Source organism: Protopterus annectens, chromosome 1.part1, assembly GCF_019279795.1.
Source record: "Protopterus annectens isolate FY-2018-M chromosome 1.part1, PAN1.0, whole genome shotgun sequence".
NCBI lineage: Eukaryota > Metazoa > Chordata > Ceratodontiformes > Protopteridae > Protopterus > Protopterus annectens.
Genome location: NC_056726.1, coordinates 564,238,013 through 564,253,350, shown reverse-complemented (window position 1 = coordinate 564,253,350; position 15,338 = coordinate 564,238,013). Strand labels below are relative to the sequence as shown.

The 15,338-nt window shown below is 34.8% G+C and overlaps 1 protein-coding gene across 2 annotated transcripts in view; it reads right to left on the bottom strand.

Annotated features, from left to right (window-relative positions):
• Positions 1-202: 202 nt before the first annotated feature.
• LOC122806395 (receptor-type tyrosine-protein phosphatase U-like) overlaps positions 203-15,338 on the bottom strand; it is a 1,549,454-nt gene continuing 1,534,318 nt past the window's right edge. For both annotated transcript variants that reach the window (XM_044076762.1, XM_044076771.1), the window contains one exon: positions 203-528. In XM_044076762.1, the coding sequence (XP_043932697.1) occupies positions 454-528 (75 nt within the window). In that variant the 3' untranslated portion in view covers positions 203-453. The remainder of the gene's footprint in view (positions 529-15,338) is intronic.

The following is a 15,338-nucleotide window of genomic DNA, read 5'->3' as shown; positions in this document are numbered from 1 at the left end:
TTTAAGACAATAAATAAAATAATCTTAATAAATGTGCTGTATGTTGGCATTTCATGTGGTTTATGAAATACTACAAATATTCAGGATTTTAATAAAATGCGATTAGCAAACAGTCCCTGCTAAAATAGCTATATTATTTTTTTACAGCACTGTAATTCTGTGTAAACAATCAGCACATATTTAATACACATAATGCATAATATAATTCTCAGTGCTTTTTATTACAAATGGATGACTCCATCCGCAGTTCTAAAGTGCATTCATAACACTGGACTGATACTGGAATGAAAGCAATACGATCTTTGCACTCTTCTGAAGACATTTTAAACATGGTATACCATTTTGTTCATTTTTGTTCATTTTGCCCTCCAGCCACGATTAGAACTAAAGGCTGTATTCACTGGATACTTGCTTTTTGTAACAGGTCAACTTAGTGTCAGTGAAGTAATGTGTTCACTTAAAGTTTCCATAGGTTTCAAAACAGTCCAAGTACGAAGAAGCAATTTGATAGCAAAACTCATACTGTAGCTGGAAAAAAAAAAATTTGCTTAGCATATGGCATTGAAATATACATTTTGTTAGTATTTATTAACCAAAATAAAATGATATCAATTGAATTTTAACATTAAGGAAAAGACAACTGCAACTTCTTTTGTTCATGCCATGCATCCAAATTGTGCTTTCACTCAGTAAAGTAAATCTGAAATGCTTATATATTCTTTAACCTACCTAATCTACTTACTCTTATTTAATGCATTTCTGCTAACATATTTTTTCATATCAGCCATTAAATACTTTTCACATACTCATTCTGGGCAGCATATTACATTTGTTAATTTTTACTATACTTTATCGATCATTTATAATTCTTTCTCTGAAATATTACTTTATCATACCTTCCATGAGGTATGCTTCTTAAAATCTTATATTATGTTCATGTATGTTTAGTACTAAAATGCAAAATATAAAATTTGAGAAGAAGCATCTGATCCATTCTGTTTTTACTTGTAATGCCAGTGATATTGCATGTTTGGTACCCATTTTTCAAACACTTACCTTAAAAAGGCTGGTCAATCTCTAGCCTTGCTGTTTATGTCCCACAGTTGTTTATCCTACTATATTTAAAGTGTCCAAGTATTTCAGACAGTGTGATCCAGATATTCGGTACTTGAGTATGTACATATTCAGCTTTTCATATATATGCAATTGTTCTTATATAGTTTGCTGTCAGAAGCAGGTGTTATATTCCTAAACAGTTAACCCTTTTGTCTAATTAACATGTTCTACATAACCTTTACATATGCTTTATATATACTTATATAAATATTATATAATTAAAGTCCTTCGCTTAACGCTTTCTGGAGTTCATAAACTCCAATGCCCTGGATCAACTTATCCACACCCCCAACAGGGGCAACAATATCCTAGATCTAGTTATTACCAACATGAGTGACCGGTGTTCCACACCTGAAGTCAGTGCCTCATTGTTCCGATCCCACAATAAGCTAATCACCTTAGATATCCACATCCTGCCCCCACCCCCCATTAAGGAAACCACAGCAAAACGTTTCTCCAAAGCTAACTTCATGCTTCTTAAGACAGAAGTGGTGAACTTCATGACACCCATGCAGATGGACAATACAGTTACGACTACTGAATCCTACACAATTGCATTTTATAAGCACTTACACGAGTGCATGGATCGTGCTATCCCAAACAGAACCAAGATGCTATCCTCCAAAATAAGGAAGTCAATCTGGTGGTCCCCTGCCATAAGCAAACTGTACAACAGAAGGAAGAAATTGTTGCAAAAGAGTGTAAAATCCCATGAGTGAAAGAGCTCCCTGGTCAGCCTCAGTAAGAAGCTGCGATCCCTGATAAAATCCTCCAAAGCTAGTTACGAAAACAAAATTGCCACTGATTCTAAAGACAACCACAAAGCATTCTATAGCTATGTCAAGAATCTCAATGGCAACACTCAGATCTGCTCTGAGTTACAGCACAATGGCACTAAATATACAGACCCAACTGATATTGCCAACATCCTGGAAGATAGGTTCAGTGCTAACTTTACCCCCCTCTCACCCCCTAAAACCCTCTATAACCCTATCTGTATACCGGAAGAATGCAAAGTTCCTGTAATCACGACTGCACAGGTAAAAAACACACTCTCCAAAGCCAAGAACACAGCATCCATAGGACCAGACAACAACCCAGACTGTGTTCTGCACAAACTACAGAACAAACTGGCACCCCACCTAAGTACCATGTTCAATCATAGCCTCACCTCAGGCTTTGTGCTCGTTGAATGGCGCACAGAGACAGTTATCCCACTCCACAAGGGTGAAGCCACCACAGACCCCAGGAACTACCACCACATTAGCCTGACGAGCCTGGTCTGCAAGGCCATGGAACTTATAAACAAAGACATTGGTAATCTTCAAACTCTGGACCCCACCCAATTCAGGTTTGTAAAAGGCAGATCATGTCTCCTAAACCTGATAAACTTCTTTGAAGCAGTCACCAACGCCATAGACGAGGATAAGGTGATTCTCACAGCCTATCTAGATCTTGCCAAGGCTTTCAACACCATCCCCCACTCTGGAATTACAGATAAACTCACTAAACTAGGTATAAATCCCTTTGTCACAAGATGGATTGCCAACTGGCTCACTGACAAAACCCACACTGTGAAAGTAGCAGACTCCAAATCTGACTTCAGACCAGTGACAAGTGGAGTACCACAGGGTTCAGTCCTGGGTCCTCTCCTGTTGGTTATCTACTTCTCTGAAGTACAGGCTAACACAGAAGGTCATTGGCTAATGAAGTTCGCAGATGACTGCAAACTAGGAGCCATAATCGAAACTCCTAATGATGTGGACATCCTACAAAAGGGACTCACTGAGACAGATGCCTGGTGTCAAAGCCATGGCCTCAAGTTCAGTGCTAAAAAGTGCATTGTCATCCCCTTAGGTAAAAACTCCACACCTATGAACTACAACATAGGCGGTAGTATACTTAACACCGAACGTGTGATAAGAGGCCTTGGGACACAGGTGGACATTAGTCTCTCCTTTGATAATCACATCGCCACAGTAGTCAGGAAATCCTTCTACATGGCACACCTCATCACAAAAGGTTTCTCATCCAGAAAAAAATGAGGTCATTCTTCCCCTCTACTCATCACTCATTAGACCCATTATAGAGTACAATGTCCCTTTTGGTATGTACATCACAAGACATCTACAACAACTGGAAAGGCTGCAGAAATACCTCACAAAGAGGATTACTGGCCTCAAACAGATGCCCTACGCAGACCATCTCAAAAAACTCCTGCTTTACTCCGTCGCATATCGCCTACTCAGAGGTGATCTCTGACTAACATACAAAGCTATGTCAAACCCAGAGCTGTTGGACATGCTCTACTTAAAGAAATCCCAATCCCTCCGAGCTACACGCTCTAGGGACCTAAACCTTGTTACCACAATAAACAGAACATGCCAGAGGGATAGATTCCTGTCCCAGAGACTTCCCATACTCTGGAATAAACTACCTATCTATATCAAACAAAGCTCCTCATTAGCACTCTTCAAGAAAAATCTTGATGACTGGATGGGAAATAGGAAATTCACCCTGGGGATCACTTCTGTGGCTCTGCTCGACAGTGGCACAGGAAAATAATTTTCTTGGGTGGCAAAAGCCATGGTACCTTTTTGGCTGGGCTTGTATAGGCCCTAGGGCTGATAGCCTAGTACTTACCTATGAACCTATGAACCTATGGACTTTGCTGCTAGATGTGCATTTTTAGTATCTTAACAAGTGTGTGCTTCTAGGAATATATGTAGCTATATACTTAAGTATAGAGATGATTTATAAGACAGTGGTAGTATTATTATATGTTGTTTTAAATTATGTCTTTTTATGTATGCGGTTTCTTTTTTGTCTGTCCCATGATGAGGTGATTGCATGGAATCTCATTTAATCTACACTTGTATAGATCTAAATGACAGTAAAGTTACTTTTGCTTTTGACTTTTGAATGCACATGCAATAATTATGTAATTACACTTGTGCTTTACATTGCAGAGATGCATGATTTTGTTCGACCCACTAAAGATCTTGTACGTTCCTTGGGTTTCATAAGATGAATTCTTTCGAAATAGATAGTGCCCTAGGTCACACACTACTCCAGTCAATTTACAATTCCAGATATCTTTACAGAAATAATTATATCCTTTTCCTGCTAGTCAAATCATTCTTCACATATATTAGCATGGCATTGTGGCATTGCTCTTCAACATAGTTTTATAAAATGTATATGTATTTTGTATTAAATGCCTGCTCCTATGCCTACTATCCTCTGTTCGTCATCACTTGCACACAACACTATAACTATAAGCTTGTCATTCTTTCAGCTTCTTTTAAGACTTTAAAATGTACTCTTCTCAGAAGTGTGCCAGTTAAATCACTAGCAACTATGATAAATCAAATGTATACTAGTTTAATTATAGCCTTGTAAGTGCAGAAAGATGAATTAAGTGGCACCTATAAACAAACGGAACTTGCAGTTTCTTCATGATATAACATTGTTTAATTAAGATTCTAGGTCCACAGAACACTCTGTTAGCCACACTGCACTGTCCTGAGTGAACTCTACTTACCTAAAATACAAAGCTATGTCAAACCCAGAGCTGTTGGATATGCTACACTTAAAGAAATCCCAGTCTCTCTGAACCACATGCTTTAGGGACCTAAACCTTGTCACCACAATAAACAGAACATGCTGGAGGGATAGATTCCTGTCCCAGAGACTTCCCATTCTCTGGAACAAACTACCCATTCATGTCAAGCAAAGCTCCCCATTAGCCCTCTTTAAGAAAAATCTTGACGACTGGATGGGAAATAGAAAATTCACCCCAGGGTTCACTTCTGTAGCACTGCTTGATAGGGGCACAGGAAACATTTCTTGGGTGGTGAACCTTTTTGGCTAGGCTTTTAGAGGCCCCAGGGCCAATAGCCTAGTACCTACTTATGAACCTATGAACCTCTTCCCTTTTTTCAGCTAACCATTAACCCCCCTTAAAAATACTAAGGTAACTTCCATTGAATATTATTGACTAATTAACTTAACAAGCATACTGGAGTAAGGCATATGACAGAGATTCACTTGGGGCATACTGGAGTAAGGCATATGGCAGAGACTGCAATCCAAGTTGTAGCTTGCTACAGATCCCCCAACATGCCCCAAGATTCTCACTACACCTTCTAAACATACTGGAAAATATTAATATACAACCAAACACCCTAATACTGGGTGATTTCAACTACCCTGCCTTTAAATGGGAAAACTACTCGTGTACCAACACCTTTGCCAACGGTTTTTGGAATTCATAAATTCCAATGTCCTGGACCAACTAATCCATAGTCCCACCAGGGGCTCCAATATCCTAGACCTGGTCATTACCAACATGGAAAATCGATGCTCCACACCTATGGTCACCCCCTCGTTGGTCAGATCAGACCATAAGCTAATCACCCTTAACATCCACATCCCACCTCCACCCCCCAGTAAGGAAACCTCCATAAAAATCTTCTCCAAGGCCAACTTCATGCTACTCAAGTCAGAAGTTACAAACTTCATGACACCCATGCAGACAGGAACTGAAAGTTTGACTGCTGAGTCCTACACTAAGGCACTGTACAAACACATCCACTCATGCATGAATCGTGCCATCCCAAATAGAACCAAGATGCTCTCCTCCAAAAAAAGGAAGCCAATCTGGTGGTCCCCTTCCATAAACAAACTTTACAACAAAAGGAAGGAACTGTTGCAGAAAAGAGGAAAATCCCATAATGCAAAAAACTCCCTTACCAGCCTCAGTAAGAAGCTGAGATCCTTCATAAAATCCTGCAAAGCTAGTTACGAAAATAAAATTGCCAAATATTCCAAAGACAACCACAAGGCATTCTATAACTATGTCAAGAATCTAAATGGCAATGCTCAGATCTGCTCTGAGCTACAACAGAATGGCATTAAATATACTGATCCCATCGATATTGCCAATATCCTGGCAGATCGATTCAGTGCCTTCTTCACCCCCTTCTCATCCCCTAAATGGCCCATCTCAATACCAGAATATTGCCAAATTCCGGTAATAACAGCCACACAGGTAAAAAATGCACTCTCCAAAGCTAAGAATACAACATCCATGGGACCAGATTACATCCCGGGCTGTGTACAACATGAACTACAAAATGAACAAGCACCTCACCTAAGTGTCATGTTTAATCATACCCTCACCTCAGGCTGCATGCCCACTGAGTGGTACACGGCTACAGTTATCCCACTCCACAAGGGGGGATCCACCTTGGATCCTGGGAACTACCACCCCATCAGTCTGATGAGTCTGATCTGCAAGGCCATGGAACATATTATTATGAAACTTATAAACAAAGACACTGGCAACCTTAAAACACTGGACCCCACCCAGTTTGGGTTTGTGAAGGGCCTATCTTGTCTCCTGAACCTGATTGACTTCTTTGAGTCAGTCTCCAGAGCTGTGGACGAGGGTAAGGCAGTCCACACAGCCTATCTGGACCTTGCCAAGGCCTTTGACAACATCCCCCACTCTGGAATCATAGATAAACTTACTAAGCTGGACATTAATCCCTACGTCAATCGTTGGGTTGCCAACTGGCTTATTGACAGAACCCACACTGTAAAAGTAGCTGACTCCAAATCCAGCTCCAGACAAGTGAGAAGTGTAGTACCTCAGGGTTCAGTCCTGGGAGCTCTCTTGTTTGTCATCTACTTCTCTGAAGTACAGGCCAACATTAAGAGACTCTGGCTAACAAAGTTTGCAGATGACTGCAAACTGGGAGCCATTATTGAATCCCCGAATGATGTCGATACTCTACAAAAGGGCTTACGGAAACCGATGCTTGGTGCCAGAGCCATGGGCTCAAGCTCAATGCCAAGAAATGTATAGTTATCCCCTTTGGGAAAAAAACATGTACCCATGAATTACCACATAGATGGCAGTACACTAAACACTGAAAGTGTGATAAGCGACTTAGGGACACAGGTGGACAGTGGTCTCACCTTCAATAACCATATCACTGCAACAGTCAGGAAATCCCTTTATGTGGCACATCTCATCACTAAGGGATTTTCATCCAGAAAAAAGGAGGTCATTGACCCACTGTACTCATCCCTCATTAGACCCATTATAGAATACAACGCCCCATTTGGTATGTACCACTCAAGACATCTGCAACAAATGGAAAGGCTGCAGAAATACCTCACTAAAAGAATCACAGGCCTAAAGCAGATGCCCTATGCTGACACCTTAAAAAATTTCAGCTATACTCTGTTGCATATCGTCTACTCCAAGGTGATCTCTGCTTAACATGCAAGTCCATGTCAAACCCAGAGCTGTTGGACGTGCTACACTTAAAGAAATCCCAATCTCACAGAGCCACATGCTCCAAGGATCTAAACCTTGTCATCACAATAAACAAAACATGCTGGAGGGATAGGTTCCTGAGCCAGAGACTCCCCAGACTCTGGAAAGACTGCCCATACATGTCAAGCAGATCACCTCTTTGGCCCTCTTCAAAAGGAACCTTGATGATTGGATGGGAGAAAGGAAATTCACCCCAGGGATCACGTCAGTCACCCTGCTAGACAGGAGTCCAGGGAAGTAAATAGTGTGGGAAGAAATATCCAGGGAATTGTCATGGCTAGGCTTATATAGGCCCTAGGGATGATAGCCTAGTACCAACCTATGAACCTGTGAACCTATGATTCACTTAGGGAAACTTCTGAGGAATTTTTTTCAGCATAAGTTCTCAGTTGATGGATTATGAATGCTGGTTATTTTTTTCTTTGATGTGACAAAGGCATTTAACACAGTTCAACACAACTCAGTTCTGAATGAGATGTGTATTAACAAGGTAATGCTGTAGGGTGAAAGTAGGGAACATGTACTCAGACTGTGGAATAATCAATAATGGAGTTCTGCAAGTCTCAATGTTGAATCCAATATACCGGAGAACAATCTGGCTAAGTTAGTTCAGGGATGACACCAAATGTGGCTCATTGCTACCCAACATAGAGAAAATGAAGGTTAAGCAGTTACTGTAATGATAAATCCTTACTGTGCCTGTCCATCTATATTGATGATTGGGATATCCACCCTTGTGGTGGATCTAAAACAGAAATGTTATACTCAGAAGCTTCTCCAGAGCCCAAGCTCCTTCCCTCTCCCATCCTCCTCAGATCAAGTTTGTCCTCTGTCAGATGCAAAGATATTGAGGAAGACAAGAAGAAAGGTTTTGGGCTTAGATCAAACAGGTTAATCTATGAAGGAAAGTTACAATTGGGTTGGAAGATGGTGGGTGGGATATTGAGACAGACAAAGAGGGACAATAATGGTTTATTGTTACTGCAATTACATAACCTCGATATCATATCCCATAGGGTGGGAGGTTGGCATAATGGCTAAGGTGCTTATCTTACAGACACAAGGTGCAGGGTTTTATTCTGACATGGGGTAATTGGCTAGGCTTAAAATGGCACTTAGCCTAGTACTAATGTATGAACCTATATAATGTCCCCTCTGTACATCACAATGGTTGGGTCAGAATTCACAGCTATTTTCTTTTTTCTTCTCAAATTTTTTTTTTATTTTTCAAATACATTTAAATGAATTCCACAGTATTTATACATAACATCTTAAATAATTATCTACACTATTTACATTAGCCAGACAATATAACAGATCTTAATGTATACAGTTACTTTATAAGCATGCCCAATCCATTATCAGAGTGTCTGATCAATTATTATATAGTGTCTATCAATTCTAAGACTTTCCCGCAAGGGTTGTGGATAAATTCTTAGTTCTTTAATTTTAATTTCCAATAATGCTGTGGTCTTCAGTCAGCTGTAGAAGTCTTCCAAAGTTGGTATTGTGTTTGTATTCCATCTTCTTTTTATACACTTCCTTGAAATTGCAAGTATAGTCCATACTAGATACATGTTTGATCTATTCAAATGAGGACCTTCATTTACATTTAATAATACAAGAGCTTTAGTTAAATAAAATGATTCATTAAATAAAGCTTGTAGAAAGTTATTAATACCATTCCAAAATGGTGTAATTTTAACACAATCAAAGAAAATGTGGTACCAATCTGCATTGTGCATTTGTTCACTTATCCAACATATTCCTTTTATGGAAAAACTAATTTTACTGATTCTATCTGGGGTAAAGAATGCTCTGTGCAATAATTTCCAATTATAAACTCTCCAGTATTGTGTAAAATGATGTATATTTTATCGATAATAAGATATTTGTTTTAATATCTTCAGTTAACTGTATTGAATGTCATTTTATTATACATTTCCAATATGAGGTTTTGGGTGTTGTTTTATAGTTTATCAATACTTTGTAAAATTTTGAAATACTGTTTCCCATGTCAAAGTCATTATATATGATTTCATATATGTGTTTCATAAATTTAGGTATTTCTTTAAATGAAGAATTGTTAACTATTCTACTTAAATCTTGTGAATATGACAGAATAATCTGTAAAGTTAGCCAGTCCTGTTGTGGAATTTTGTATATTGTTTTTATTATTTGTATATCTAAAACTTTTAGTTCTTTGATACATTGGAGCGAACAAACACATCCTTTCTGTTCCCAGGAATTAATAATTTCTCTATATATTGTATGTGGAAAGTTCTTTGTGACTATAAATAGTGTTAAAAGATCAAACTAGATTTTTAAATCTATATTTGCATTAATCATTTTTCCTAAATGAGTCAATGTAATAATTAATCATATGAGTTTTAGTGGGTTTAGTTATGTTATATTGCATACTAATACATATGTGCCATGGCAAATTGTTTTTATCTGTTATTTGAATTTTTTTTTTGTAAATCAAATTAATTTATTGATATTACAGTTAGTAATTCTTTCCAATTTGGACGTATCCAATCTGAGATTTTTTTAGATATTGATGCTTTTATATATGCTTCTATATGAGGAAAGTTTAATCCTCCCTGTTTCCATGGTCTGATATGATGTATTAAAGCTATTCTGTTTCTTTTGGGAAACCACAAAAAATGTATTAGGCATGAATTTATTTCTTTAAGTATACAGTTTTATTGCAAAAGCGATATATATAGGATCTTGGGCAGTAAAACCATTTTTATTAACTGTAGTCTATCGTGAACTGTTAATATTATTTTGTTCCATTGTTCCACACAGATTTTAATTGTATTGATGATATTATTGCAGCTTGAGACTAATTCATTATTATCCTTGCATAACTAAATTCCTAGATATTTTAAGTCTTGTTTCCCTATGATGTGATCCCCTTAGTCTGCAGTTCTTTTTTTATTTAAAAATAAACATTTTGATTTATTGAAATGGAGTTGTTTTTTTCAAAACAGGTTTATTGTTTTAACATATAAGAGAAATATCATAACAATTTTATACAAGTAATTAAAAATAGGTATTATTATAATATTCAACAAAACAACTAAAGTATTTACAAAGACATCCACTACAATCAGATCAATTAATTAAACTAAAATACCATGCTATTGAAATTAAAATTTTTTTAACAAATTTTGTAAATTATCCCATACAATAAAATAAGATGTTTTTCTATTTGTTCTAGTCCTAATTGTGTTTATTTCCATATGGCACACTATATTCATAACATTTTTAAATTCATTGAACGAAGGAGGTGTATCTGAAATCCAATTTCTAGTTATTATTTTCCTAGCCACTGCTAGAATAGACCATAACAAGGGAAACTTAACCTTTTAACACTTTGAGGTACAGGTGTGTTGAATAATATAAGAGATTTAGAAATAATGAAATTATCTGTAAAAGAGCCTGCAAAAATTCATTAATTGACTTCCAGTATTCTTTCAATTTTATACAGTCATAAAACATATGAGCCCAGTCAGCATTAATTTCTACATTACATCTCTTACATAGATTATCTTTATTATTTATTTTATTCATCATCAAAGGTGTATAAAAGATCTATGTAAACATTTCCATGTATAAAGTCTCTAGACAATGGAAGACGTAGTTCTATAAGCAGATTCCAATATATATTGTTTATCTTGTTGATTTGGTGGGTCCCCATTAATAGAAGTGAAATAATTCCAGTATGAATCTACACTGTAAAAAGTTTCTTGTCTGATAACTTTATGTATGTATGAAAGTTTACCTTTATCAGAAACTTTATGTTGTAAATTTAATATCAAGTAATCAATCAGTGTTGGAATAGATTCTTTAACAGTTATAGACATTAAATCTATTTTATTAATGAGATGTTGTCTAAAGGTCTGAACCTCTAACCAGCAAGTTTCTCTTAGATCAAATTCTTGTTTTAAGAAATCTAGATTTTTAACTTTATTATCAGATATCAACTGATACCAGTACTTTAGATCATTATCTATAGCTAAATGAGTTCCTTCAGAAGTAGATGACAAAAGCATACCCTGAGTATACATTATAGGAAATACAATAAAATTCCATTCCCTATACTTAGGGTGCATGAATATAAAGTTACGATAACTAATAATAATAATATTTAATGGGTAACAAACCATATGTTTTGGTGTAATAGGTGAAGTACAAAATTCCTTTAGTAACCATAACATGGAGTTATTTACAATCATATTTTTATGTGTTAAGGAGATTTTCATGAAGTGTATACTAATTAGCTCCCAATAATCTTTCCATTTTGTGACATATGACTGATCTATTAATAAAGTAATAACTTTTACAATAGAAGAGATAGTATATAAATTAAAGTCTGTTAAAGAAATACCCCCTTGAGACCAGCTATTAGTATGTTTCTTTAATGCAATCCTAGGTCTATTAGGTGCCCATAAGAAATTTAACATTAGTGTGTTCAGTTTCTTGATAATTATTTTTGTAGGTGGAAGTATTATTGATTGTATTGAGTATAAAATCTTGGGGAATATTATCATTTTAATAATTGTAAGTCTCTCCTCCATAGTAAAAAACATATTATTCCAGGTATTAAAAAGATTTTATATATTAAGAAAACAGGTATTATAATTATTATATATAATAGATTTAATATCTTTAGATAGTATTATACCTAAATAAGTTATCTGACCTGAATTGGGTACATATTTAGTAAAATCACTAATAAGAATATTTTTTCGTGTATATATAGGTAGTAGTTTAGTTTTTTCTTCATTGAATATTAAACCAGAAATACTTTTAAAATTCATCATGTTATCAAATAGAGACTGTATAGAAGAATTAGATCCTGCTGATGTAATTAGAACATCATCTGCAAAAAGTGGAATTTTGGATGTATTTTCATCTATTTCAAAACCCTCTATGTCAGTACTGTTTCTGATCAAATTAGCCCAAGGCTCCATTACTAAAGTGAATAATAGTGGAGAAAGTGGACATCCTTGTTTTGTACCTTTAAGAATGGGTATTTTTTGTGAAACATATGTTCCTACCTTAATATAAGCCAACGTTCCTTTGTATAAATGTTCAATTAGATTTACAAATGCATCCGAGAAGTTTGTGCACTTCATTAAGGTAAACAGATAGTCCCAACTTACTGAATCAAATGCTGAACTTATATCAAGACTAATAAGTGTTAAATCTTTCTTTTTCCTATTTGCAAAATCTATTAATGTTAAAGTTCTTCTTATATTATCAAAAGTATTTCTATTTACAATGAAGCCTGTCTGATCTATATCTATAATGCCGGGAATGATTGTCTCCAATCTATCAGCAAAGATATTCATAAACATTTTATAATCAACATTAAGTAATGAGATGGGCCGATATGAAGAACATCTAGTTGGATCTTTATTAGGTTTTAAAATTGGCGAAATAAATGTATATTGCCAAGATGGGGGGGGGGGTTATTAACTCAGTTTGGGCCAAAATAAAAACCTTATGTATTAATGAATATGTATTTTTAGAAAGGATTTTATATATCTCTGGCATAATACCATCATTACCCGGTGCTTTGTTTGATTTAAGCTTATTTATTTGTGTAATAACTTCTGTATATGAAATACTCTTGTCCAATAGTTTAATCTGTTGTTTATTAAGCTTTTTATTCATATTTGTGGTTATAAACTCCTTTATTTTATCTTTAGGTTCCATGTTAATATTATTATGGTTAATTTTGTGAAAGTGATTTCTAAATTCATCTAGTATTTCTGGTATACTAGAAACATTCTTCTTTTTCCTTAGAGAAAATATTTCTTTGATATGGTTTTGTTTATTCAACCTTTTTGTTTTATTTTTAAGTCTAGGTAAGTATTTGGGGCTTATTGAATAAGACAAAAACTTGCATTTCTCTAAAGTTATTTTAACTTTATGAGTTAAAATTTCTTTGTATTTCTCATTTAGTTTGTTTATTTCTTCAATAACTTTCTTGTCCATAATATTTTCTTTATTATTATGTTTATAAGAGTCTAATTTACTTTGAATATCTAACAATTCCTTATCCCAAGATTTCCTTTTATTATTATACCATCTGATACTTTGTCCATATAGATATGATTTTAAGGCATCCCAAACATAAACAATGGAGACTTCAGGAGTGTTATTTATGTCTAAAAAATGTTTTACTTCTGAAAGTATATATTCTTTATAGTCTTTTAGTTGAGTTAAGTATGCTGGTATCCTTTTGATCTGAACATTATGAGTATTTTTTATCATGAATTCAAAAACAAATGAATTATGATCAGATATAGAACATGAAATGATTTTGGAATTAATTAAATCTGTTACCATCTGGTTAGAAATAAATACCCTATCTATTTTTGAATAAGTTTTGTATCTGTTAGAAAAAAAGGTGTATGGTAATGATTTTGAATCTATCTGATTATTAATATCATTCAAATGATAAGAATTAGCAAAATCCTTTAAATGTTTTGCATTAGATGTAATTCTTCTCTTTCCTATAGTGGTAGTATCACTTTCATGTAGTATACAATTAAAGTCACCAGCTAAAATAATATCTCCTATAGAGAATGATATGATCTTATCAAGATGATGTTTCACTGTATTAATACCAATTCCAGGTATCCAATATACATTAATTAAAGTGTAAGTCTTCCCATTAATTTGTATTGTAACCATGCAAAACATTCCTTTGTCATCCTGATAAGACTTAATGGTTTTAGGAATGGGCATACTTTTATTCCATAAAATAGCCACTCCTCTTTTTTTCTGAGTGTGCTCTGAACTAACCAATACTGTATATTTGTTTGTGGCTAGTTTATCAATATCTTTTTTCAAGAGATGGGTTTCTTGTAGGAAGACTAAGTTGGCCTAATGTAAATTAATGTATCTTATTAGGCTTGCCCTTTTACATGGATTATTCAATCCATTAACGTTTAAAGAAATTCCTTTTAAAGATGTCATTTGGCATTTTTAAAACTTAAGAATCTTATGATCAAAATAACAAATAACAAGATAAGTAATGTTACATCTTCTCCTTTAGGTGTACCTTTAAATATAGCTGTATTTATTGAATCTCTTATGGGATTTTGTATAGGATTCAATTTTGTTTGTAGTGACAATGAATGTACAAAATATATTGTGGATGTCAAAACTATATACAAATAACAATGAACAAGTGAAAATAATGTAAGGATTAAACCTTGCATCCAGCCTGGAGTTATAAACTCCAACTTAGAGTAGTATTTACCACTCAAGTTAACCCCCTACCCTAAGCAGCAGTACGTCAGCTACCACCTTATCAATTTAATACTAGTTATATTTAACTGAAGTTAACAGTTTTCAATTCAATTATCTAGCAAGACAAGACTACACATTTGGTAAAACAGCATCATATAAACTAAAATAAACCTTTTTTTTTTTTTTTTTTTTTTTTTAAAACTGTTCATACTACTATATACATCCATGTAATATAAAACACTTGTATTCAAATAGCATTCAAATAATCTTGATGTTAGAAATCAAGAGGAGAGAAAATAAGTTCTAACATTCATTTAAATCAAAAACTTTGGCTAATATGATTCAGACATTACATATATTAGGATGCATCTATTTTTCTGTCATGTAAATACAGTTAACAGCTTCCAAAAAAAAAACTTGAATTGCTTGTATATGAGCATTTACTCAAACTCATTATTGCCAATAGAATAAAATATTGTATTCATAGAAATTGTTATAAATCATACTTCATAGTTAAGCAGATTCTCAGAAACATTTATATACATATCTACATACACACACATACACACACACACACACACACACACACACATATATA